We start from the raw sequence: 24,246 nt of genomic DNA, 5'->3' as shown, positions 1-24,246 counted from the left end.
ACATTGACCCAAAGGGCTTCAAGCTAATTAAATACTTTTGTCTTGAAAACAAAGTTCTTCTGTAGGCTAACACAGTAGCCAGAACACAATAGTATGGTTCTATAAATGTAACTTATAGTTATTAATCACCTCAACTTAATAAAACAGCCTGGCAGCATCTGTAGACAGAAAAAGAGTTGACATTTCGAGTTCAGTGATGCTTTTTTTTTCTGAAGAAGGGTCCCGACCCGAAATGTCAGTTTTCCCACTCCTCTGATGGTGCCTGGCCTGCTATATTCATCCAGCTCCACACTGTGTTATCTCTGACTCCAGCACCAGCAGTTCTTACTGTCTCCTATTTCACTAAATCCATTTCAAAACCTGCCAGGCACCTACTGGGATTAAAAGATAATTTTGTTTCGACTTTAACTGGAGTACTCATGGCAAAGTGGTAGTATCCCTGCCTCTGAGCTAGGACCCACATATTCGAGCCCCCAGAGGTGTGTGTGATAACATTTCTGAGTAGGTTGATTAGGAAAATAGATATGCATCTAACATCTCTGAACTGATGATTGGAACGCCCAGTCATTTTCCTCAGTGAAGAACAAAATCCAAGGACATATTGTGTGACTAGAGGTGCTGTTGTGGTGCAGCAGTAATGTCCCTACCTCTTGACTTTATTTCACTGACCTCTCGGTGAGGAGCTCGGTCGCAGCAACAACAACATCAGCAGCAAGTAGGCCCAGCAGCGCAGACCGAGGTGGGCCCGGCACCGCAGACCGGAGTGGGACAATCAACATGGACCGGAGCAGGCCCATCAGTGGGGACCAGAGTGGGTCCATCAGTGTGGACTTGAGCAAGCCCTGTAGCATGGACCAGAGTGGGCCCAGCAGCGTGGACTGGAGTGAGTCCTGTAGCGCGGATCGGAGTGAGCCCTCAGCATAGACCGGAGCGGGCCCGGAAGCGCAGACCCAATTGGTCCCAGCAGCACAGACTCATGGCAGCAATGTCGGAGGTGAGTTCCGTTTTTTGGCGGCCTCTATATCGTCGAGGTGGTCTCAGCACCAGCTCATGGCTACTGTGGCGGAAGTGAGTTTGGGCCCAGTACAAGATCCGGTGATACCAGCAGTGGCTGTATTGGTGAGGTGGGCCCAATGTGGAATCATGGTAGCGGCGGAGTCAAGTTTGGGTTGGTTCAGTACCCAGCAGCATTGGTGTGGTCCAGCGAGAATTCGGCTTGGGGCAGGGAGTTATCAGCAGAGGCGAGATGGCGCCGAAGCGTGGGCAACTTTTGTTCCGTCAGTGGTGGCACAGCGAAGGGGACTCATGCCTGTCCACTAGGCCCATAGTGAAGCACTTAACAAGGCAGGAACAGGATACTGATTGTGGATGACCAGCCATGATCATAATGAATGGTGGTGCTGGCTCGAAGGGCCGAATGGCTTACTCCTGCACCTATTGTCTATTGTCTATAAGGACTGCAAAATTGGGCAATCTTTTCTCATTATTTCTTCATTTTTCTGCCATGATATTTGATGTTTTGATTTTTATTTCTGTGTTTTAAGATGACACTGGAGAGTCACAACACTGATCAACGCTTTTCAGTGTACTTTGTAACAAGATACCCATGACAACAAATAAATCAAATCAAATTTTGACTAAGAGACCTGGCTCAAGCCATTTCTGCTCAGGAGGTAAATCTCTGAACAGGTTAATTAGAAAATATTTTCCACACTTGACTACCAGGTTCTTGTGGTGCAGTGTGTCTGTCCACATACCTCTGAGCCAGGAGGCAAGGGTTCAGTTCCGATCTGCTGCAGATATGCATTATAACAGGTTGTTTAGGAGGCGTATTCATGAATTCAGACATTTGGACACTCTGCCTGGGTTGCCATCCAACGCCAACTGATGGGAGGGCGGTGAAAGGTTACCACATTTTGTTGACTGTAAGGATTGTACATCTAGATGGAATTTTGTGAGGCAATCACAATTGAATGACTTGGTGTTTATTAATCCAAACGAATTATGACGCTTTTCTGTAATGTAAGTAAATATTGCAATTCCCAAACATTCCCTAAAACTTCACAATTCTCACTTTACAGCATTATCACTCTTCGAGTTAGTAGGAGAATAATTTTAACAGCAAGCTGAGTGACGAGCAATTAAGTAAAGCCTGAAGCATCCTACCTTTGCGTTAACTGTTCAAACCTAAAATGACTGATCACTTTCATTGCATGGATTACAACAACACTTTGCATTTATATGGGACATTGCAGGTGCATTATGAAGCAATATGTGAAACCAAACCACTCATGGAGAGATTAAGAGATTAGATTGGATGGCGAAAGGTTTTGTCAAAGCTAGGTCATTAAGGTGTGTTATCACAGAGGCAAAGGAGAAGTAAGAGAAATGGAGGCCTGAAAATTCCAGCGCTTAGGGCCCAGCAGCTGAGGACAGGCTCATTTATGATGCAGTGATTAATGTTGGGAATGTTCAAGGGATCCCCATTACAGAAGCAAGGACATCTAGGAGGCTTTTAGAGCCTGAGAAATTCACAGGCTCCTGGTTAAGCAATGCCTCAATCACAGATATAGACAGGGGTCAAGCCATGGACATTAGAATTAGAACTGGTTTTGTTGTCATGTGTGCTAAAGTGCAGTTGTACAGTGAAAAGTGTACAAAGTCACCATCCTTGTGCCATCTTACATACAAATGTACTCGGGTACAAAGTCTCAGGTATAAAATAAAAAATTAAAGAAATAAATTAAAAATTAAACATTACAGTTCTTCTCGATATAAAGTAGAAAAAAAATTGAGGCATTGCTTAACCAGGAGCTAGTATAAGTCAGTGGGCACAGGCGATGGGTGACCAGCATCTGGTTTGAAAGATGAATGGCAAATTTTAAATGAATTTAAGTTTATGGAGGGTAGAATGTGGTAGATCTGCACTTGGAATGGTTAAATCTCAAGATAACAAAGGCAAGGATGTGGACTTGAACAGAAGAGCTGAGGCAGTGGTAAATTCAATCGTAGAGGTGGAACAGGGCATCTTAGTGAGTACAGTAATCTGTACGTGTAACTTTTATTTTGTATGTTTCATGCTGTATTATAATAACTGCAATGTTTAACTTCTAACTTTGTTCTTTCTTTCTAACTTGTTCTTAAGATTCTGTGCTGAAATACTTGTTCTCAAGGTGGTGCCTTATGTGGCAACACTATTCAATTGTCACGGTTCTCCTGTACATATGTACTTGAGTCCATGTGACAATAAAATCAAATGAAAAATCAAATGAAATATGACACCGGGCTTAGCAACAGGCTGCTTCAGCATCACACAGTTGCCACAGAGAGGGATGGAATAGATGGTGGGGGAGTGGAATGTGTGATGGAGACCAAAGGAAATGGTTTTCTGCCTTCCCAATATTGAATGGAGGAAATTTCTGCGTATTCAGTACTGGATATTGGATGAGCAGTCTGACAGTTTAGGGTCAAGAGAGTTTGGTGTTGAGGTAGAGCTGGGTGTTGTCAGATCCCCACGTCAGAAATATTGGTGTAAGAAAGGGAAGGGGCTTTAATAGGACTGACTGTGTTTTCCCTGGCCAGTGATATGGCTCCTCTTCAGCTGGTAGGCAAGATAATCGCCATTCTCACTCTGCTTGGTGCTAAAACAAACCATAAAGAGACTTGTTATAACAAAGTGTGGAGCTGGATGAACACAGCAGGCCAAGCAGCATCTTAGGAGCACAAAAGCTGACGTTTCGGGCCTAGACCCTTCATCAGAAAAGCAGGTGGGGGTGAGGGGGAGGCGGAGTTGCAGTGGGAGATGGTCGAGGCCCGAAACATCAGCTTTCCTGCTCCTCTGATGCTGCTTGGCCTGCTTTGTTCATCCAGCTCCACACCTTGTTATCTCAGAGTCTCCAGCACCTGCAGTTCCTATTATCTCTGATGCAACGAGACTTGTATTTTATTCGTTTGTGACACAGCACGAAAGTGGCATCATCCCCACGTGAAATCGCCATAATGGCGTTAAATAACCTCTTCGGTATCCCTGCAACTTTAAAGAAATGTTTGATGATGCACTTGCTTTCCAGGCACTGTCCCTTTAAGCAACCCAAACAAAACCTTTGGCTGCAGCTTCTAATGAGCTGAAACCGTATCCAGCTCTATTTATTTAGAACTCAAAAAGGAAACTCCCAGGTGCTAGATTTCAACACAGGAACTTGCGTTTTAGAAGCGTGATTATGGAAAAAGACTAAACTGGGAGGTCTGTCCGACTATCAGTTCAGAGTAATGAGCTTCTGTTCAGGATGGGTGAACACTGTTGGTCACTGTTGTAGCGACGACTGACTCAGGACCTTTTCTTGCTGTGCTTTCTCTTCTGCAGCGCCTGCACCTCAGTGAAGATGTGGCCGGAGCTACGTTCATGGCAGCTGGAAGCTCAGCCCCTGAGCTCTTCACCTCCATCATAGGTAACTCAGTGAAGTCAAGTGTGAAAAAGCAAAGCCGCGCTTCGTTATTCCCAACTTGTTCATCTCCGCCTTGTTCATCATTTCTCAAACAAAGTTGTCAGACTCTAGTCTCTTTGCAGAAATACCATTTTGAATGTGACACCCTCAAAAGCTTCACTTAAAGCATAGTCACGTACTCAAAGTTTGTGTTTCACGAGAGGAGGTTGAGAATTAGGCAACTCTTATTAAAGAGCTCCTCTAGAAACTAGAACTCATTCATCATTACAGAGCAATTACTGTGCAGGATGCCATTTGTGTTTGGCCTTGTCTGTGCCAGCTCTCTATGAGAGGAACTCGCTCGGTCTACTCCCTTGCCTCTATCCCTGAGGCCCGGCTATTTCTTTTTCTTTCACACAATTATCCAACTCCCTCTTGAAAGCCACAATTGGTTCACAGTTTATACCTCCTCCCTGGACCTTCTTTTTTAAAAAGTAAGGTTTTTCTTCATAGATAACAAAGTGTGGAGCTGGATGAACACAGCAGGCCAAGCAGCATCTCAGGAGCACAAAAGCTGAAGTTTCGGGCCTAGACCCTTCATCAGAAAAGGGGGATGGGGAGAGGATTCTGAAATAAATAGGGAGAGAGGGGGAGGTGGACTGAAAATGGATAGAGGAGAAGATAGGTGGAGAGGAGAGTATAGGTGTGGAGGTAGGGAGGGGATAGGTCAGTCCAGGGAGGACAGACAGGTCAAGGGGGCGGGATGAGGTTAGTAGGTAGGAAATGGAGGTGTGGCTTGAGGTGGGAGGAGGGGATAGGTGAGAGGAAGAACAGGTTAGGGAGGCAGGGACGAGCTGGGCTGGTTTTGGGATGCAGTGGGGGAAGGGGAGATTTTGAAGCTTGTGAAGTCCACATTAATACCATTAGGGCTGCAGGGTTCCCAAGCGGAATATGAGTTGCTGTTCCTGCAACCTACAGGTGCCATCATTATGGCACTGCAGGAGGCCCAGGATGGACATGTCGTCTAAGGAATGGAAGGGGGAGTTAAAATTGTTCACGACTGGGAGGTGCAGTTGTTTATTGCAAAACGAGCATTGGTGTTCTGCAAAACGGTCACCAAGCCTCCGCTTGGTTTCCCCAATGTAGAGGAAGCCACAACAGTTACAACGGATGCAGTATACCACATTGGCGGATGTGCAGATGAACATCTGCTTGATGTGGAAAGTCATCTTGGGGCCTGGGACAGGGATGAGGGAGGAGGTGTGGGGGCAAGTGTAGCATTTCCTGCGGTTGCAGGGGAAAGTGCTGGGTGTGGTGGGTTGGAGGGGAGTGTGGAGCTGTCAAGGGAGTTGCGGAGAGAGTGGTCTCTCCGGAAAGCAGATAAGGGTGGGAATGGAAAAATGTCTTTAGTGGTGGGGTCGGAATGTAGATGGCGGAAGTGTCGGAGGATGATGCGTTGTATCCGGAGGTCAGTGGGGTGGTACGTGAGGACGAGGGGGATTCTCTAAGGGCGGTTATTGCGGGGGCGGAGTGTGAGGGATGTGTTGCGGGAAATGCGGGAGACCGCGGGGTGATGTTGCTTTCCTTGAAGAACGAGAACATCTGGGATGTACGGGAATGGAATGCCTCATCCTGGGAGATGATGCAGCGGAGGCGAAGGAATTGGGAATTGGGGATGGAATTTTTGCAGGAAGGTGGGTGGGAGGAGGTGTATTCCACGTGGCTGTGGGAGTCGATGGGCTTGAAATGGACATAGGTTTCTGGGTGGTTGCCTGAGATGGAGACAGAGAGGTCCAGGAAGGTGAGGGATGTGTTGGGAGATGGTCCAGGTGAACTTAAGGTTGGGGTGGAAGGTGTTGGTGAAGTGGACGAACTGTTCAAGCTCCTCTTGGGAGCAAGACGCGGCGCGGATACAGTCATCAATGTTACGGAGGAAGAGGTGGGGTTTAGGGCCAGTTGCCAATTAGGGGACACCACTGCCACAACAATGTCCTGTGTAGCTCTGTTCCTTCAGTGTCTGTGTGTCAAAATGCTGGAAATCTTCCTGAAGCAGCATTGTGAGTCTTGCAAACAGCAAATGGGACTGCAGGGGTTTAAGAAAGCAGCTCACTGCCGCCCTCTCAAGGGCAACTAGGGGGCAGGAAATAAATTCTGGCCCAGCCAGCAATGCCCATATCCCACAAGTGAATAAAAACACTCCTTATTATTGGGGTTGACACCAACAGTTCTATTTGCGAACTGAATGAAGCCACAGTGAAGACCCAACATTCCCAATGTTGCGCCTTCACCTGAGTCTTGGAGACCTTCAGATTAAAGTCATCATCAGTCATCTCTCACAAATGAGAAAGCAGCTTATAGACCACTGGGACGATGGTGATTTTCTCTATCAGTGTCCTCGGGATGTCAACCCTTGCGCCAATGGAAAAAATTATAGTGTCATAGAGTCACACAGCACAGGAACAGACCCTTCGGTCTAACTCGGTCATGCTGACCAAGTTTCACAAACTAAATTAGTCCCACTTGCCTATGTTTGGCCCATATCCTTCTAAACTTTCCCCTTTGTGTAACTGTCTAAATATCTTTTAAATGTTATAACTGCACCTACATCTGCCACTTCCACTGGCAGAACGTTCCACATATGAACCACCCTCTGTGTTAAACATTTGCTGCTCAGGCCCTTTTTAAATTTTTCTCCTCTCACCTTAAAAAAATGCGCCCATAGTTTTGAACTGCCCCACCCTAGGGTAAAGACCTCTGCTATTCACCTTATTTAACCCCCTCATGAATTTATAGATGGCTATAAGGTCAGCTCTCAACCTCCTACACTCCAGTGAAAAATGTCCTAGCCTATCCAACCTCTACTTATTACTCAAACCGTCCTGGCAATATCCTGGCAAATCTTTCCTGAACTCTCTCCAATTTAATAATATCCTTCCTGTAACAGGGCATCTAGAACTGACTCCAAAAGTGGCCTCACCAACATCCTGTATAATCTCAACGTGATGTCCCAACTGTTATACTCAATGGTCTGAGCAAGCATGCTAAACACCTCCCTAGCCTCCCTGCTTACCTGCGACGCAACTTTCAAAGATATATGTAGCTAAGTTCCTAGGTCTCTCCGTTCACCACACTCAGTAGGGCCTTACCATAAAATATATATAAGTCCTGCTGTTTTTCATTTTACCAAAATGCGAACTCCATTTGCCACTCCTCAGCTGTTTAGCCTAATTGATCAAGATGCCTTTGTAATTTTAGACAGACATCATCACTTTTGACAATACCATCAATTTTGGTATCATCCGCAAGCCTACTAACCATTTCTCTTAAGTATTCACCCAAATTGTTTATATAAATGACAAATAACAGTGGACCCAGAACTGAACCCTGTGGAACCCTGCTGGGTTACAGGCCTTCAGTCTGAAAAACAACCCCCCTCACCACCCTCTTTCTCATAACTATCAAGCCAGTTTTGTATCCAATTGGTTAGTTCTCCCTGAATCGCATGTGATCTAATTTTACTAACCAGTCTACCATGCAGGACCATGTCAAAGACTGCTAAATCCCATGTAGATGACGTCTACTGCTCTGCCCTCATCTATCTTTTTGGTTATGTCCTCAAAAAATTCAATCAAATTTATGAGATACAATTTCCCATGTGCAAAGCCATGCTGACTAATCAGTCCTCGCCTCTCCAAATGCAATGAAATCCTGTCTCTCAGAATCTTCTCCAACAACTTACCTACCAGTGATGTCAGACTCACTGGTCTATAGTTCCCAGGCTTCTCCCTACAGCCTTTCCTAAATAAATGTACAACATTAGTAACCGCCACAACCCCCCCAACCAGTCCTCCAGCACCTCATCCATGGCTATTATGATACAAATATTTTTGCTATAGGTCCTTCAATTTCTTCCCTAGGATACACTTGATCAGGTCCCAGAGATGTATCAATATTTGTGCTTTTAAAAGACCTCCTGTTCTGTAATGTGGACCGTTTTCAAGACATTAATATTTATTTCCTGGAGTTCCCTGGCCTCCATGTCTTTGTCCACTGACGCAAAATATTTGTTTAGTATCTCTCCTTATTTACACCTCTCTCTCCAAATTCCTCAAAGCTTTGAACGTCTGCTGCTTTCGATCTTCCATTCCCTAAGGAGAAAGATCCAGCTTTTCACATCAATCTGTGTAACTCAAATCCCTCATCGTCATCAATCTGTTGCTCACCTCACTACAATGCCTTCATTATTGCTCTGAAAGTGTGATGCACAGAATTGGACACATCATTCGTATCGAGCTAAACCATTGATTTATGAGCATTCACTTTAACATGCTTTGGATTCTGTTTTTCCGTTTATAAGGCCTAGGATCGAGGTGGCTTTTTAATCACTTTCTCAACCAGCCCTGTCACTTCCGAATAACTTGCGCAAACCCCCAGATTCCTCTATTTCTACGCTCCAGTTTAGAATTCTCTCCATTGCCCCTCCTCATTCCTTCTGCCAAAATGTGTCACTTCATACCTCATCTGCCACGGGGCCACCCATTGTAACAGCTTGCCTTCGTCCTCTTGAAGCCTGTCACTGTCCTCTTCGCAGTTTACTGGACTCTCAAGTTTTGTGCCACGTGCAGACTTTGAAATGGTGCACACCCAAGTCGAGGTCACTAATGTAAGTATGGGATGTAAACATTAATATAAAAATAGGTAAAGCAATGGCCTTAACACTGACCCTTGCGGATCCTCACTAGACACACATTATTAATCTGAAAAACAATTGCTCACAGGCACTTCTGTGCCCTGTCTCTCGGCCAACTGTGCATCCACTGTACCACTGTTCCTGCTATGTCACATGCTTTCCGTAGAAACATCGAAAATGGGAGCAGGAGTAGGCCATTCGGCCCCTTCAAGCCTGCTCTGCCATTCAAAATGATCATGGCTATTCATCTAGCTTAATACTATGTTTCTTCCCATACCCTTTGATCCCTAAGAATTTGATCCCTTTAGCCTTAAGAGCTATATTTAACTCCTTGAAAACTTCCAATGTTATGGCCCCAACTGCTTTCTGTGGCAGGGAATTCCACAGGCTCACCATTCTTGGGGTGAAGACATTTTTCCTCATTTCAGCCTTGAATGACCTACCCTTGGACTCTCCAGTCACTGGGGACATTCCTGCTGCCTTCACCTGTTAGAATTTTATAGGTTTCTATGAGAATACCCCATCATTCTTCTCAGCTGTATTGAATACAATCCTAACCAATCCAATCTCTCTTCATATTATCAGTCATGCCATTCCAGGAATCAGTATGATAAACCTCTGTTTAATCTTTCCATTGCCAGAACATCTTTCCTCAGATAAGGAGACCAAAATTGTATACGTAACTCCAAGAGTGGTCTCCCCAAGGCCCTGTATGATTGCAGCAAGACATCCCAACTCCTGCATCCAAATCCTCTTCCTATTAAGGACAACATACCATCTGCCGTCTTCACCACCTACATGCTTACTTTCAGCTTTAGTGGCTTTATCCTGGGTCTTCCAGAGCAGGTATCCTTTTTGATGGTAATGATAACGTTTGCAGCCTTCAAACAGCTACAGCCATGTGAGACAGCACAAAGACAGACAGCTGTATCAAATAAGCCTCCCTACCTCTCTACTCACAACACAGTAAAATTAAAAACCATCAAAGATGCTCAGAATTCACCCTAGTGATTCCTAGCCAGACTTTTTGAGTAAACAGTCACAGTTTTTGTGAACAATCAATATTGGATACCAGGCTAAACAAAAGACTCAACAATTTATTTATACTGCAGTTAGCTTTTGCAGAGCAAAGTCAAACAACGAGGTATTCTAATATCTAAGATTTAAACATGGTCCTTTTTAACTCTAGCCCCGCGCTCTTACAAAATCTGAAAGAGAAACCGAAACAGTTAAGGGATAATTCAAGAGGAAAAGATAAGCGTGATTAAGTTCATTTAAGTAGAACCCACAATCTGTAACCACAGCCTATAGAATTATATCTTGCTTGGTTTTAGATGACACCAATGCATACAAATCTCTTCCAGTAGGATCTGAGGAAAGTTCATTTAATTCTTATAACCGTGATTCTATTTTCTGAACATTGAGTAAGTTGACAATGAGAGTACAAACAAGGAGCAATCAAACCTTTTTCCTATAGCTTTCACAGACATAATGCTTCTGATAAAATGTAGTCTAAAAGCCAATTCAAACATTGACCTTTCTTTGTTAGACTTGTTGTCTACCCTCGAGGTCTCAGTGAACATTGAACTTCTGCCATCTACTTAAGCATAAGACCTCCCTGAGATTGAAGAGTCTACAAGAGCATTTTTTTAAACATGAAACAAGGTGCAGTTAACTTCCAGGCCTCGCCTCATGAAGAAGTAACAGCTTGTTTGCTTTCTTTTTTGTAGACTCAATCTGCTATTCACAGCCCAAAGGTCACCTTTCAGCTCTCAGCCCCCAGTTCACAGCTTCAAACCAAAAATGACTTAAAAACAAATTAAAGTAAAAATGGTGAAAAATCAGCAAGAGTTCTATGACTTCTTATCCTGCTAGTCTGAAGTGATTACTTGTGGAGATTGCTTTGCATAAGGAATGAATATGAATACCTGATGGATGGACAAAATGTGCTTATGCTCTATGAAAGGAATCAAGAGAGTTCACCCTCTTTTTACAATTGTACCATATACTGCTTCTGCACTCAACTGTATGGTGTTTCTATGTGCGTCAAACAGAATATTCTCGTCTTTTCTCCCAGCTTCATGCTGTGTCTTGTGCTGGGCCATAGTTCAATTCTTTCCATATCCCACCCAATAGTCACTATTTATGAGAGAACTGGGAGCGTATTAGTTCATATGGATCTCACCGCTTAGCCCAGTCCTGATGTCCAGATGCAGGTATGATCCCTGGTTATTAATTAGGAGCAGAAACTCTAACAATAACCCTGCCATGGGGCAATGGTACCAGTTATCTGTCCCTCTAACTACAATCTGTTAACACAGCACCACGAAGATCTCAGCTTCAATTCCTTGTTTCTCTGGGAACTGAACCTGCCAACTTCATGGTCCATTGGTTTCCACAGAAATAGCGTCAATTATCTGTGGATGCAGGCAGAATTAAGCCATTTGACTCTTCATTCTGGTTGCAGCGCAATGAGCTATCCAATCGGCATGATTTCTTTGTACTTGTCCCACCTTTTCCAACTTTTTGCCTTCCAAAGTATTTATCCAAATCTCCGAGTAGCTTTGCCTTCCCAGTTGCTAGTTTCGCACACATTCTGTTCTTATTTTTATATTAGACTTCGAGTTAACATCATCAATTATGATCAAACATAAAATGTACAAATTTAAAATTGAAGCTCATTATTTTATATTAAATTTACATCTTAACAACTTCACACCTGCATAATCTAATCAGATTATCACATGCCCACCATTGCTCTTACCATAAGGCGACACTTTGTTTCTCATGTACAGCAGTACAGAAGGCGGAATGATTTTTATTTAGTGTTATCTGTCTTTTGACTCACTCTCGTTTTGAAATAAACTTCTGAAAATCAGAGCTGAAGAATTGTTAATCAGCAAGCCATTTGAAAACTGGCCATTCAAAGTTAATGCTCAAGTAAAATAATACCTCAACAAATTGTCCATTTATTCAGATGCTTTCCAAAGCACTCAGGAGGAATTGAGCAACGGTGTTGAGCTATTAGTTGCAGGAAGGTTTATTTTGGAGCCTGGTAATATCGGGGTAGCTTAGACACCGCAAGTGGATACCACAAACTTGTGATATTCAGTATACACTCAGTGCTTGATAAGTAGCTCACTATGGCTGAATAATTTGAGTATAAACCCTTTTGTGTTTACTATTTGTGCTGTTGTGCCTTTTATTGTGTGTGCAGCCAGCATTCCAAATGTACCCCAGCTCTTGAAGGCTCATATCCCTACTTAAACTTCCCTTTCTGTTTCTCAGGAGTGTTCATCACAAAGGGGGATGTCGGGGTCGGAACCATCGTGGGCTCTGCAGTGTTCAACATTCTCTGCATTATTGGAGTGTGTGGGCTTTTCTCAGGATTGGTAAGCAAATCTCTCTGCAGCCATCCACAATATAGTCAATGAGTAGGACCGAGGTACTGAAGTTCCTGGGCACATGGGCACCTCGTTGGTAATTAATTGGGTGGTCATGCCCTGGCAATGAGCTCTGTAAATGGGCAAACACCTGGAAACTACTGAGACTGCAGTTACATTTGGTGTTTAATGTACAAGTACTGATAAAAGAGCTTTCATTTCGCAGGAAATGCTACACTTGTCCCCACACCTCCTCCCTCACCCCTATCCCAGGCCCCAAGATGACATTCCACATTAAGCAGAGGTTCACCTGCACATCTGCCAATGTGGTATACTGCATCCACTGTACCCGGTGCGGCATCCTCTACATTGGGGAAACCAAGCGGAGGCTTGGGGACCGCTTTGCAGAACACCTCCGCTCAGTTCGCAACAAACAACTGCACCTCCCAGTCGCAAACCATTTCCACTCCCCCTCCCATTCTCTAGATGACATGTCCATCATGGGCCTCCTGCACTGCCACAATGATGCCACCCAAAGGTTGCAGGAACAGCAACTCATATTCCGCCTGGGAACCCTGCAGCCATATGGTATCAATGTGGACTTCACCAGTTTCAAAATCTCCCCTTCCCCTACTGCATCCCTAAACCAGCCCAGTTCGTCCCCTCCCCCCACTGCACCACACAACCAGCCCAGCTCTTCCCCCCACCCACTGCATCCCAAAACCAGTCCAACCTGTCTCTGCCTCCCTAACCAGTTCTTCCTCTCACCCATCCCTTCCTCCCACCCCAAGCTGCACCCCCAGCTACCTACTAACCTCATCCCACCTCCTTGACCTATCCGTCTTCCCTGGACTGACCTATCCCCTCCCTACCTCCCCACCTATACTCTCTCCACCTATCTTCTTTACTCTCCATCTTCGGTCCGCCTCCCCCTCTCTCCCTATTTATTCCAGTTCCCTCTCCCCATCTCCCTCTCTGATGAAGGGTCTAGGCCCGAAACATCAGCTTTTGTGCTCCTGAGATGCTGCTTGGCCTGCTGTGTTCATCCAGCCTCACATTTTATTATCTCAGCTTTCATTTCTGCCTTCTTCTAGAGGATGAGGAGGCAAGATGTATACTGTTGGCTTGTTTGTTCTGAATAATGAGACGATAGACAATACAAAAAGGAACAGCAAGTCCACCACAGTTTTTCCAGTTGTGTTCACAATATGTTTAAGCAATCTGGGCTCTGGATCAGAGCTGTCTCTAACTGAACTCTAAAGTGTTTTAAAGATTAAGAGATGCCAGGCAGGACTCACACTTGATGAAGAAAATGCTGACTTTATATTCAGTACTGACATTATTTCGAGGGGAGTTGGAGACTGTCCCTCGTGGAGGACTATGGATTTGCCTGTTTGGAAGTCCCCAGTAGGATTGATTACATTCGGTCCCCAACCTCCTCTTAAGTTGAGCAAGGTTCACGTTTTTGAAGACATTTGGATGCGGGGATGCAATATGAAGACGGAAGGTCAATTGTTTAGGGGAGAAGTGAAGATAAATTTCCTCATTCAGGATTCCTCTACCCCGGAGGACCATGGTTGCACTCTCATTGTGTACGTTCAACACTGAGATCAATCGACTTTTAACTGATCTGCGAATCGAAGAAGGTGAACTGGAGATGGGATTGTACTCATTGGATTTTAGAAGAATGAGAAGGGACTGTGTTGAAATGTGTAAAATTCTTAGGGGATTTGACAGGCAGATGGTGAGAGATTTCCCCTTTGTGGGAGAGTCTAGAATGACGGCAGAATCTCAGAGTAAGGGGGTCACCCATTTAAGACAGTTGAGGAGGAATTTTGTCTCAGAAGTAGTAAATTCTTTACTGCAGAGGGCTGTACATTAAATATACAAAAGGCTGAGATGGATTTTCAATCAATAATGGAATTAAGGATTCGGTGGGGGGGCGGTGGTGAAAGGCTGGTAAATGCAGTTGGGGATTATCAAATCAATCCTGATCTTAATGAATGGATGAGCAGACTTAATGGGCCAAATGCCCTACTTCTGCCCCTCTGTCTATTGGTCTTCTGGGTGGGAAAATGGAATTGAGGTTGAAAATTGCTCTGATGGTATTGAATGGCAGATGAGGCTTAAGTGATCTGTTGGTCTGATTTTAAGCCTACCACTTACATTCTCACACACCAGTGTACACAGGTAAGTGTACATGGTCAGCACAAGACAGAAATTTGTTTGGACCTCTTGAAGATGCTAATACAGTTGCTCGCAGACATGAATTGGTCGTTTATAAGTGACATTGACGAACGCTTCCCTTCACTGACCCTTGACCCAGATGGAAGTTAGCCAAACAACAGAACTTTACAGTCCATGAACAAAATCAGTTCCATCATAGAGATGGTCTTTGTTGATTTGGGATGTTTGTTAAAGTGTTATGGCTACTGTTCAAGTATTGTGTATCTTGCCTGATTGTTACATTAGACACGTTAGCATTATATCTTATAAAAAGTTGTGGAAAGACAGATTGTAATATTCTGTTATATTGTACGCTGGACTCTTTTATTTTCAGCTGCTCCTCGTTTCTATTAATTCCCACAAAAGCCCAAGAGATTTGCAATGTTAGTGCAAATGATTTTCCATCTGTCATATTGAATTCTGCAGCTCTTTGATTAACATTGAGACTAATTTTGTGACACATCTCAGCAGGGAGTTCAAACCACAATAATGGACCTACATGAAAGTTTGAAGTATTTAACTTTCTGAAGAAGTGAAAAAGGGAAAGCAGTAGATAGTGTGTGGGTGAGTTTTCAGAGGGCATCTTAAAATATCCTACTAATGAGGGTCAGTAGGATGATGGAAGGAAGGTTGTAGGAGCAGTGGCTGTGTGGATAGAGAGATGGCTTCTGAGCCAAATCCAGCAGCAAAGCTGCACAGACTAATGTGCTACAGGATAGTGGCTACCCTTTGAATTTCACTTGCTGTTTAATATGGGCGATTCGGACACAGGTACAAAAAGTCCATATTATGTTTTGTTTCCATCAAACAAGAGAGCTGTCACGTGACGTGGAGCACTTTACCATAAGGCGGAGACAAAACGTCAGTTAAAGTGGACTTCAAAAAACAAATGATATTGAAGAGTGTGGGAACAAGAAAGAGAAATGTGATTCAAGTTATGAACTCCACTGCAGCAAAAGTAAGAAACACGACAAAACTGAAAAAAAGGTGGAGATCTCAGCAGGTCAGGCAGCATCCATGGAGAGAAAGCAAGCTAACGTTTTGATTCCAGCATCTGCAGTGATTTGTTCCAATTCAGAAACATGATGGGCTCCTTCCATTGTAGCCATCAGCCCAGTCCAACTGTAAAGGTTGTTTCGCAGAGCTTGAGCACATATTGAATTGGCACTTCCATGAAGCCCTGGGAGGAATGCCATAGACCCTGTCCTTCAGATCAAATGAGGCTTTTCCTAGGTGAACCTTAAAGATGTCAGTGCACTATTCCTCCCTGAGAAATGAATTATCCCATCCTTATATCTTGTTGACCGTAGAACTTAGGCTGGCTGCATTCTGGACTGTTAAATGTTCTAACACTAATTGTACTTCAAAAGCATTTCATTGAAAGATGTTCAGCCATAAAAAGTACCATGTGAATGTGAACACTTCTCCTTAAATTCTGTTTCGATGAGAGCCAGCGATCCTTCGAATTTGATTATCCGTTGGTCCAACTGCAAGCATGCCTTCCTGTTCAGATTCCTCTGTCAATATTACTTCACTCACCAGGGGAGCATGTTTAGTGTCTGGGCAATAATTATCACTTGACAAGGGCACAAGAAAGGAAGGATTGGAAACAGAGGACACAATGTCATTTGCCGGAATTTCCTTCCAACAAATGCAAGTGGGTTCTATAAGGTAAGTAGGTTTGCCTCTACCGAGATGGTGTTAAACATCCGGCCGGTAAAGATATTTTAAAAACAAAACTTGTCATATTGTCAGTTGTACTCTTTTCCACAGTGGGGCCTGCACCACAAGTACTGACCTTTCACCTTAATAACTCCATTTAAGACACATGAAAATAATCCTCCATCTTTAGAGTGAAGCTCCTGCATCTTTAAAGTGAAGCTCACATCAGCGAGGCTGTTAAATTCCACTCATGGGGTTAAAAATTCTGCTCGTATTTTGAAGGGCACCAGGAGCGATGTGAATCTCTTGGAGGTGACCAGATAATACACTGGATTTGATATTTTTACCCTGTCAGATGAAAGGTTCGGATTACACAGAGTTAAAAATTGTCACACTCCATCTCGAGACCAAATGCAATCTACTGAGGACAGGCAGGGATTCATAATGGTAACAGGATTTGTGTATAAAGGAGGCCAGATTTGTTAGGCCCAGGAACAGGCATAAGGGACAACAGGCATCTATTGATTCAATTGCAGGCAGCGTGTCAATTTCATGCTGTTTGCTCACTTCAATGATTTTGGCATGCAGCCAACATTAATTGCATTGTTAATTGGCTGGAGGCAACAGAAGGAGGTGAAAACCATGAGCCCTTAGCACCACTTAAAGCTAACCTGCATCTGTTTAGGGGCCTGTCATAGTTAGGACGATTGTTGATGGTCATACAGCAATTCAGTGTCTCTGATCTGTGCTGCATTAAGAGGCGAAACAACAGTGGAGGGAGTGAGCTTCACATTTACAGGCGTGCATGAACAGCAATTTCATTCTGAGATCATACTTGTGGCTCCAGCAGGTGGAAAATATCAGTGAGGACATCCTTTCTGAAGTGTCGACATTGCACATGTTGTTCTTCAATGAGGTAGGAGAACTGCCCTCTGCACAACCAAAGTGCCAGGGCCTATGGCTCAGACACCCACCTCCTCCACCTACTCCCTTTTCCAACACCCTGCCCTGTTCTGTGTGACCCTCTCCTTTCTCCAAGTCATGCTGTATAGCAAGGGCTGTGCTCCAGACATGGTACAGAGCAACTGGGTCACACACAAATTTTGAAGTCAGTAAAAATCTTCTTCAGCGCATGGCATACCACGTCCCCCTAGACCATTGCAATTTGAAACAACTCTTTTTTTGAAAAGCACAAATCTCCAAAACAACAGCTAAAAAGAAAAGCCAATCAACAGTTGACCTTCATCCAGGATTTTGCCTTAGAGATGGAACCTTGATATAGTTCCAGGTCAGAAATGTGCTGGAATACTTCTGGATGGGTGCAGCTCCAGTAACACTCAAGAAACTTGACACCATCCCGGACAAAGCATCCCGCTTGATTGGGACTACATTCCCAAACATACATTCTCTCCAAAAGTGGCAGCCAATAGCAGCAATGTGTGCTATCTCCAAAGTGCACAACAGCACTGCCCACAAAAGCTATGTAGAAATTGATATACTGCTTGCAATTGAATAAATAGATGCCTGTTGTCCCTTATGCCTGTTCCTGGGCCTAACAAATCTGGCCTCCTTTATTCACAAATCCTGTTACCATTATGAATCCCTGCCTGTCCTCATTTGATTGCATTTGGTCTCGAGATGGAGTGTGACAATTTTTAACTCTGTGTAATCCGAACCTTTCATCTGACAGGGTAAAAATATCAAATCCAGTGTATTATCTGGTCACCTCTAAGAGATTCACATCGCTCCTGGTGCCCTTCAAAATACGAGCAGAATTTTTAACCCCATGAGTGGAATTTAACAGCCTCGCTGATGTGAGCTTTACTTTAAAGATGCAGGAGCTTCACTCTAAAGATGGAGGATTATTTTCATGTGTCTTAAATGGAGCTATTAAGGTGAAAGGCCAGTACTTGTGGTGCAGGCCCCACTGTGGAAAAGAGTACAACTGACAATATGACAAGTTTTGTTTTTAAAATATCTTTACCGGCCGGGTGTTTAACACCATCTCGGTAGAGGCAAACCTACTTACCTTATAGAACCCACTCGCTTTTTAACTGGAAGGAGATTCCGGCAAATGACATTCTGTCCTCTGTATCCAATCTTGCCTTTCTTGTGCCCTTGTCAAGTGATAATTATTGCCCAGACAGTAAACATACTCCCCTGGTGTGTAAACGAGTATTGTCAGAGGAATCTGAATAGGAAGGCAAGCTAGCAGCTTGGAGCAATGGATAATCAAAGTTGTTGGATTCTTCCAAACTCACAACCACTTCCATCTAGACAGACAGGGGCTGCAAATAGATGGGAACCCCACCACCTGCTAGTTCCCCGCCAAGCCACTCACCATCCCGACTTGGAAATATATCACCATTTCTTCAGTACTGCTGGGTTAAAATCCTGGCATTCCTTCCTAAGAGCATTGCTTCATCTACAGCACGTGGACTGCAGCAGTTCAAGAAGGCAGCTCATCACCTCCTTCTCAAGCTAGTGGTGAGCAATAAATGCTGGGTCAGTCAATGATGTCCACATCCCGTGAACGTTTTTCTTTGAAAAATTACAAGTTCTTCTACCTATTCCCAAAATGTTCTTGGCGCTTGCAACAAAAGTCTGAATGAAGAAATTGTTTTGCATTTCAAGTGTTCATCTACAGCAGTGTTCTCATTTACAAGACAACTGATTTAAATCAATTCCAGATTTGAATAGAGCCATTTAAAAAATGCAGGAAATGGCCAGGGCTGTTCAGTTAATTACTTTGCAGCACTCATTAAAACTGTAAAATTGATTATGTTAATAACTTGTTAAAAAAGGCACTCTGTTTGATATTGCTTTCAAGCTTTGAAACCTTCAAATTATGTAAATGAAGATATCAGAAGGAATTAAAAGACCATAAGATTCTCTGCTTGATAAATTACACTTTAGTTCATTAAAATATTAATAAAATAATCAATGAGGAACAGTACTTATAACCGGAAAATGGACTCTAAAAGCTCAGATACGAATTAAGTCAAAAGGAAATGATCCTGAACAATTCAGTTTGACCACCACTTTCAAGAAATTATCAACAAAAGCAGTGAGACTAAGGTAATTAACATTGAGAAGTAACCATATAAAGGACCTTGCAAAAATGAAACAGCACCTTCAGATCCTGACTCTTATCATGCTGTGATGCTGAGAACTTTCAGTAGAAACCCCTCCCTATTTCTATCTACATTTTTGAATATAGAGTCATAGAGAGATACAACACAGAAACAGACTCTTCAACCCAACTCATCCTTGCTGACCAGGTTTCCTCAACTGAATTAGCCCATTTTGCTTGCATTTGGCTTGTATCCCTGTAAACCTTTCCTATTCATGTACCCATACAAATGTCTTTTAAATATTGTAATTGTATCCATCTCTACCACTTCTTCTGGCAGCTCACTCCATTCACACACCACCCTCTGCATGAAAGAGTTGCTCCTCGGGTCCCTTTTAAATCTTTCCCCTCTCACCTTAAAACTATGCTCTCTAGTTTTGGACTCCCCCCCCACTGAGGAAAAGACGTTGGCCAGTCATCTTATCTATGTCCCTCATGATCTTATGAACGTCTATAAAGTCACTCCTCAGCCTACTAGGGAAAAAAGCCCCAGCCTATCCAACCTCTCCTTTTAATTCAAACCTTCCATTCTCAGTAACATCTCTTTTGTATCCTTTCCACTTTAATAACATTCTTCCTGTAGCTATGTGACCAGAATTGTATGCAGTACTCCAAATGTGGCCTTACCAATGTATTGTACAGCTGTAACATGACCCTAAATCTTGTACTTAATGCTCCAATGAAGACATTCATGCCAAATGCCTTCTTCAAAACCCTGTCCACATGTGATGCCACTTTCAAGGAACTATGTACCTGCACCCCTGGGGGTCTCTGTTCTACAACACTCCAAGGCTTTATCATTAACTGTGTAACTCCTGCTACACCTCGCATTTGTCTGAATTAAACCCCATCTGCTACTCCCGCCCCACTGGCCCAGTTGATAAAATTGCGGTTCTATCCTTAGACGACCTTCTTCACAATCCACTATACCACCGATTTTGATGTCATTCACAGACTTACTAACCATGCCTCCCATATCCTTGTCCAAATTGTATATATAAATGACAAACCATGGTGGACCCAGCACCAATCCTTGCAGGACACTGCTGATTACAGGCCTCCAGTCTGAACACCAGCCCTCTACCACCACCCTCTCTGTCTCCTACCGTCAAGACAATTTTGTATCCAATTATGTCAGTTTGCATTAGACCATTGTTAACTAGTGTTAGCTAATATTTGCAAGTGAATGTGTTTTTCTGTGGGATTGTCAGAACAAAGCCAAAATTTGTACTCGCCCAATGTACAAGGCCCATTTGATAACTATTGGGAAGAGGAATCTTGGTTGATGTTGGCAGTATTCTATCATACTCTCTGTATTTCTGTTATTAATAAGAATATATCATTGTTTTTCTTCATTCATTCACAGGATGAGGGTGTCACTGGCCTGGCCAGACCAGCATTTATTGCCCAGAGGGCAGTTAGGAATCAACCACATTGCTGTGGGTCTGGATTCACGTGCAGGCCAGGTAAAGACGGCTGATTCTGTCCCTAAAAGACATTAGTGAACCAGATGGGATTCCCCCCTACCACAAAACAATTGACAATGGAATCATGATCATTAATTCCAGATGTTTATTGAATTCAAATTCTGCCATTTGCTTTGGCAGGGTTCAAGTCCAGGTTCCCAGAAAATCCCCCTGGATTTCTGGATTAACAGTCCATCAATAATACCACGATGCCATCTTCTCCCCATATCAAGTGTCTGAATGGTGAGATGTCTAAGAGGAAGAAAGAAGAGAAATAGGTAAAATGAGAAAGGTCAGAGCATACTTCATGGTCTGTGCATAGGATTGCTAGTTTTTTATTTAATCCCTGATCGCCTTACAGAGAAGGAGGCTTAGAAGAGATCTGGTTGAGGTTTGAGCCGGATTAGATGGGGAGAAGCTGTTTCCACCCATAAGGAAGAAAAAGAATGAGGGCAATGGTTTATAGTGATGTGGAAATGAGCAAGAGTGATCTCAGGAAAAACTACTGAGTGAATTATTAAGGTATGGAATGCACTGCCCGGAAATGTGGTGGAGTCACGTTCATTTGAAGCATTCAAGAGGGGCATTGGATGGTTATTTGGATAGACAGAGTATGCAGGGATATGGGTAAAGGCGGTAGATTGGCACTAGGTCATAGAATCAGCACAGGTAAGATGGGCTGTATAGTCTGCTTCTGCACATTGACGATTCTGTGTCAGAATTCACATGAAAGGAATGACCCTGATGTTTTTTTGGATACCTATTACAACCAAAACATTCAGGAATGAATTTAGGGTTGGGACTTTGCATCTTGGGGGCCATATGCTGCATGTGACCCCTCGAGAGTGTATGGAACAGTCTCGTGGAGAGCCTTCTCTCAGTTGGCCATTTAGTGGCCAGGGAACTGCCAATCAAGGTCAGGAGGTAGGTCCTCGAAGCTGGGATGGCCAAACAGACAGCGCTACCCAGCACAGAGGAAGCAGGAGCCGGCCGTTGCAGGTAACGGAGGGAGCGGGAAATCTGATAAAAACAAAACAGGTGCAGCCGCTCAGATGCAACGGCAGAAGGCAGATCCCCTGAGGAATGAAATGGTCAAATCCTGCTTTCTGTTCCTACAAATCGTGACAAACTGTGAAGAAGCATTCGCGGGGGGAGGTGGGTGAGCGTAACGGGCAGACAGGAAGCAGTTGGAGTTAACGTAGTGAAACCTGAAGGAGTAAATTTTGGGGGCGAGGAAAGTGACCTAAAATATACCCAGTCTGGCAGGTGTCTTAGTTTGATGAGAGAGAGAAGTTTTGGGGTACGGATATGTGAAATTAAATATCTGTCAGCGCCAGAACTTTGCGCACTGAAAGTGCGTTTGGGGAAAGGACGCAAGGTCAAAGATTATCTGCCTAAGAGGACTATTTGCCACGAAAATTTAGGACAAATACTCCAAAGCTCTTATATGAAGAAAAGGCAATGAAGCAGACCAGTGGTGGTCTGGGTTTTAAATGCTCATGTGCATGGAATGCAAGGATATTGTTCAGATGGCAATTATTCTGTTGTAAGAAGTGTAGGGTACACTGCTAAAGAAGAGTATAGGAGAAATGGGAAAGGCACAGTGAAGATTCATTGGAATATCACAAGTGGTTGTAGCCACGGAGAACTGTTGCAAAAGCCATTCCCCAGCCTGTACCCCCTACTACTTGAGCAGAGAAGGTTGAAGTAGCATTGAGAAAGCTATTAGAACCCAGAACATGTTTCAAAGAGTAAGTAATGAATTGTTAAAATTGGTTGTTGAATGAATTACAAAGAGATATAAAATCAGGACAAAACATGAAAAAAACAGAGAGGGAAGTTGGGAAAAAGCTTTTCAGACCAAGCTTTAATGGAATACTCAATGCTTTTCCTCAAAAGATTGAAGCACTTGTCTAAAACACTTCTTGGTGGATGGGGCATGGGGATGCACAATGGCCTAGTGCTAATAGACTATTAATCCAGAAATTCAACTAATGTTCTGGGGAGCTCTGGCAGATGGTGCAATTTGAATTCAGTAAAGAATCTGGAATTATGGGTCCACTGATGACCATGGAACCATAGCTGATTGTCAGGAAAAACCCACGTGGTTCACTAGTGTCCCTTAGGGAACAAAATTTGCCAACCTTACCTGGTCTGGCTCACGCGTGACTCCAAACCCATAGCAATGTAGGTCACTCTTAACTGCTCTCTGGGCAAGTAGGGATGGGCAATAAATGCTGGCCTAGCTGGAGAAGTCCACATCCTGTGAGTGAATGCAAAAATGCAATTAGATGAGTATTTGAAGAAGAGAATACAACAGAATGTAGAGAAAAGGAGGGATACAGGATTAGATTAGACAACTGCAGAGCTGATTCCGTCATAAGTATTCTTAATGTGAAGTGTAATTTCAAACTAAAATCTAGAAGAATGAGAGGTATTATTCAAACGTGTAAGATTCTGAGATCATATTTCCCTTCATGGAGGAACACAGAGCTAGGGAGCACAGTTTCAAATTAATGGACCTTCCATTTAAGATGGAAATAAAGAGCAATTTCTTCTCTCTGTGAGTCATAGTTGTTTGGAATTTTCACCCCCTGCAAGCAGAGGAGGTTGAATCATTGAATATATACAAAGCTGAGTTTGTTATTAATTGCTTTGTATTTCATACTTTCTAATGGACTTGAATTTGAATGATTGTGGATACCTGGATGTTGTTTCTTAAGAGGGTGAGGAAAAATTAGTGGAACCTTTTTTCGAACAGGGCATTTCTTGTGACAATTAGCTGCTCCCACCCTGAGTTTATCACTGTTGAATTGCATCTTTGTATAGTGATTGTAATGAAGTCAGCCAGGTGGACACCATAGAATATGAACTGAAAACAACAAATGCTGGAGATCACGGTGGGGTCAGACAGCATCCATGGAGAGGAAGCAAGCTGACATTTCAAGTCTAGATTACTCTGCCATAGAATATGAGTTCCCTGATTAGGACTATTAACCTGGACAAATCAGAGAGTCCTGGCTGACTGATATAAACAGAAGTGTCGGGGGTTCTGTTCCCTCTGAGAGCTGGTTCTGAGTAAGCTAGACCAGCGTCGGGTACCATGCATGTGTAAATAAAGGGTGTCCCCTGGTGATGGGATACCAGGTTCTGTGAAGTTATTTCACTTTGAATATTGTTCGGAGTGGTTGGTGACCAGCTACCAAAAGAAGGAGCTCCCAGCTCAGCTGTCATGTTTCCAGGGAAAAGCTCTTGAAAATAA

The 24,246-nt window shown here is 43.5% G+C and overlaps 1 protein-coding gene across 2 annotated transcripts in view; it reads left to right on the top strand.

The window, feature by feature from the left end:
• slc24a3 (solute carrier family 24 member 3) overlaps window positions 1–24,246 on the top strand; it is a 344,615-nt gene that overhangs the window by 239,374 nt on the left and 80,995 nt on the right. For both annotated transcript variants that reach the window (XM_059648357.1, XM_048536075.2), the window contains 2 exons: window positions 4,364–4,448; window positions 12,403–12,506. In XM_059648357.1, coding sequence (XP_059504340.1) covers window positions 4,364–4,448; window positions 12,403–12,506 — 189 coding nt within the window. The remainder of the gene's footprint in view (window positions 1–4,363; window positions 4,449–12,402; window positions 12,507–24,246) is intronic.

This window comes from Stegostoma tigrinum, chromosome 9, assembly GCF_030684315.1.
Source record: "Stegostoma tigrinum isolate sSteTig4 chromosome 9, sSteTig4.hap1, whole genome shotgun sequence".
Lineage (NCBI taxonomy): Eukaryota > Metazoa > Chordata > Chondrichthyes > Orectolobiformes > Stegostomatidae > Stegostoma > Stegostoma tigrinum.
This window is presented reverse-complemented; position numbering and strand designations above follow the sequence as displayed.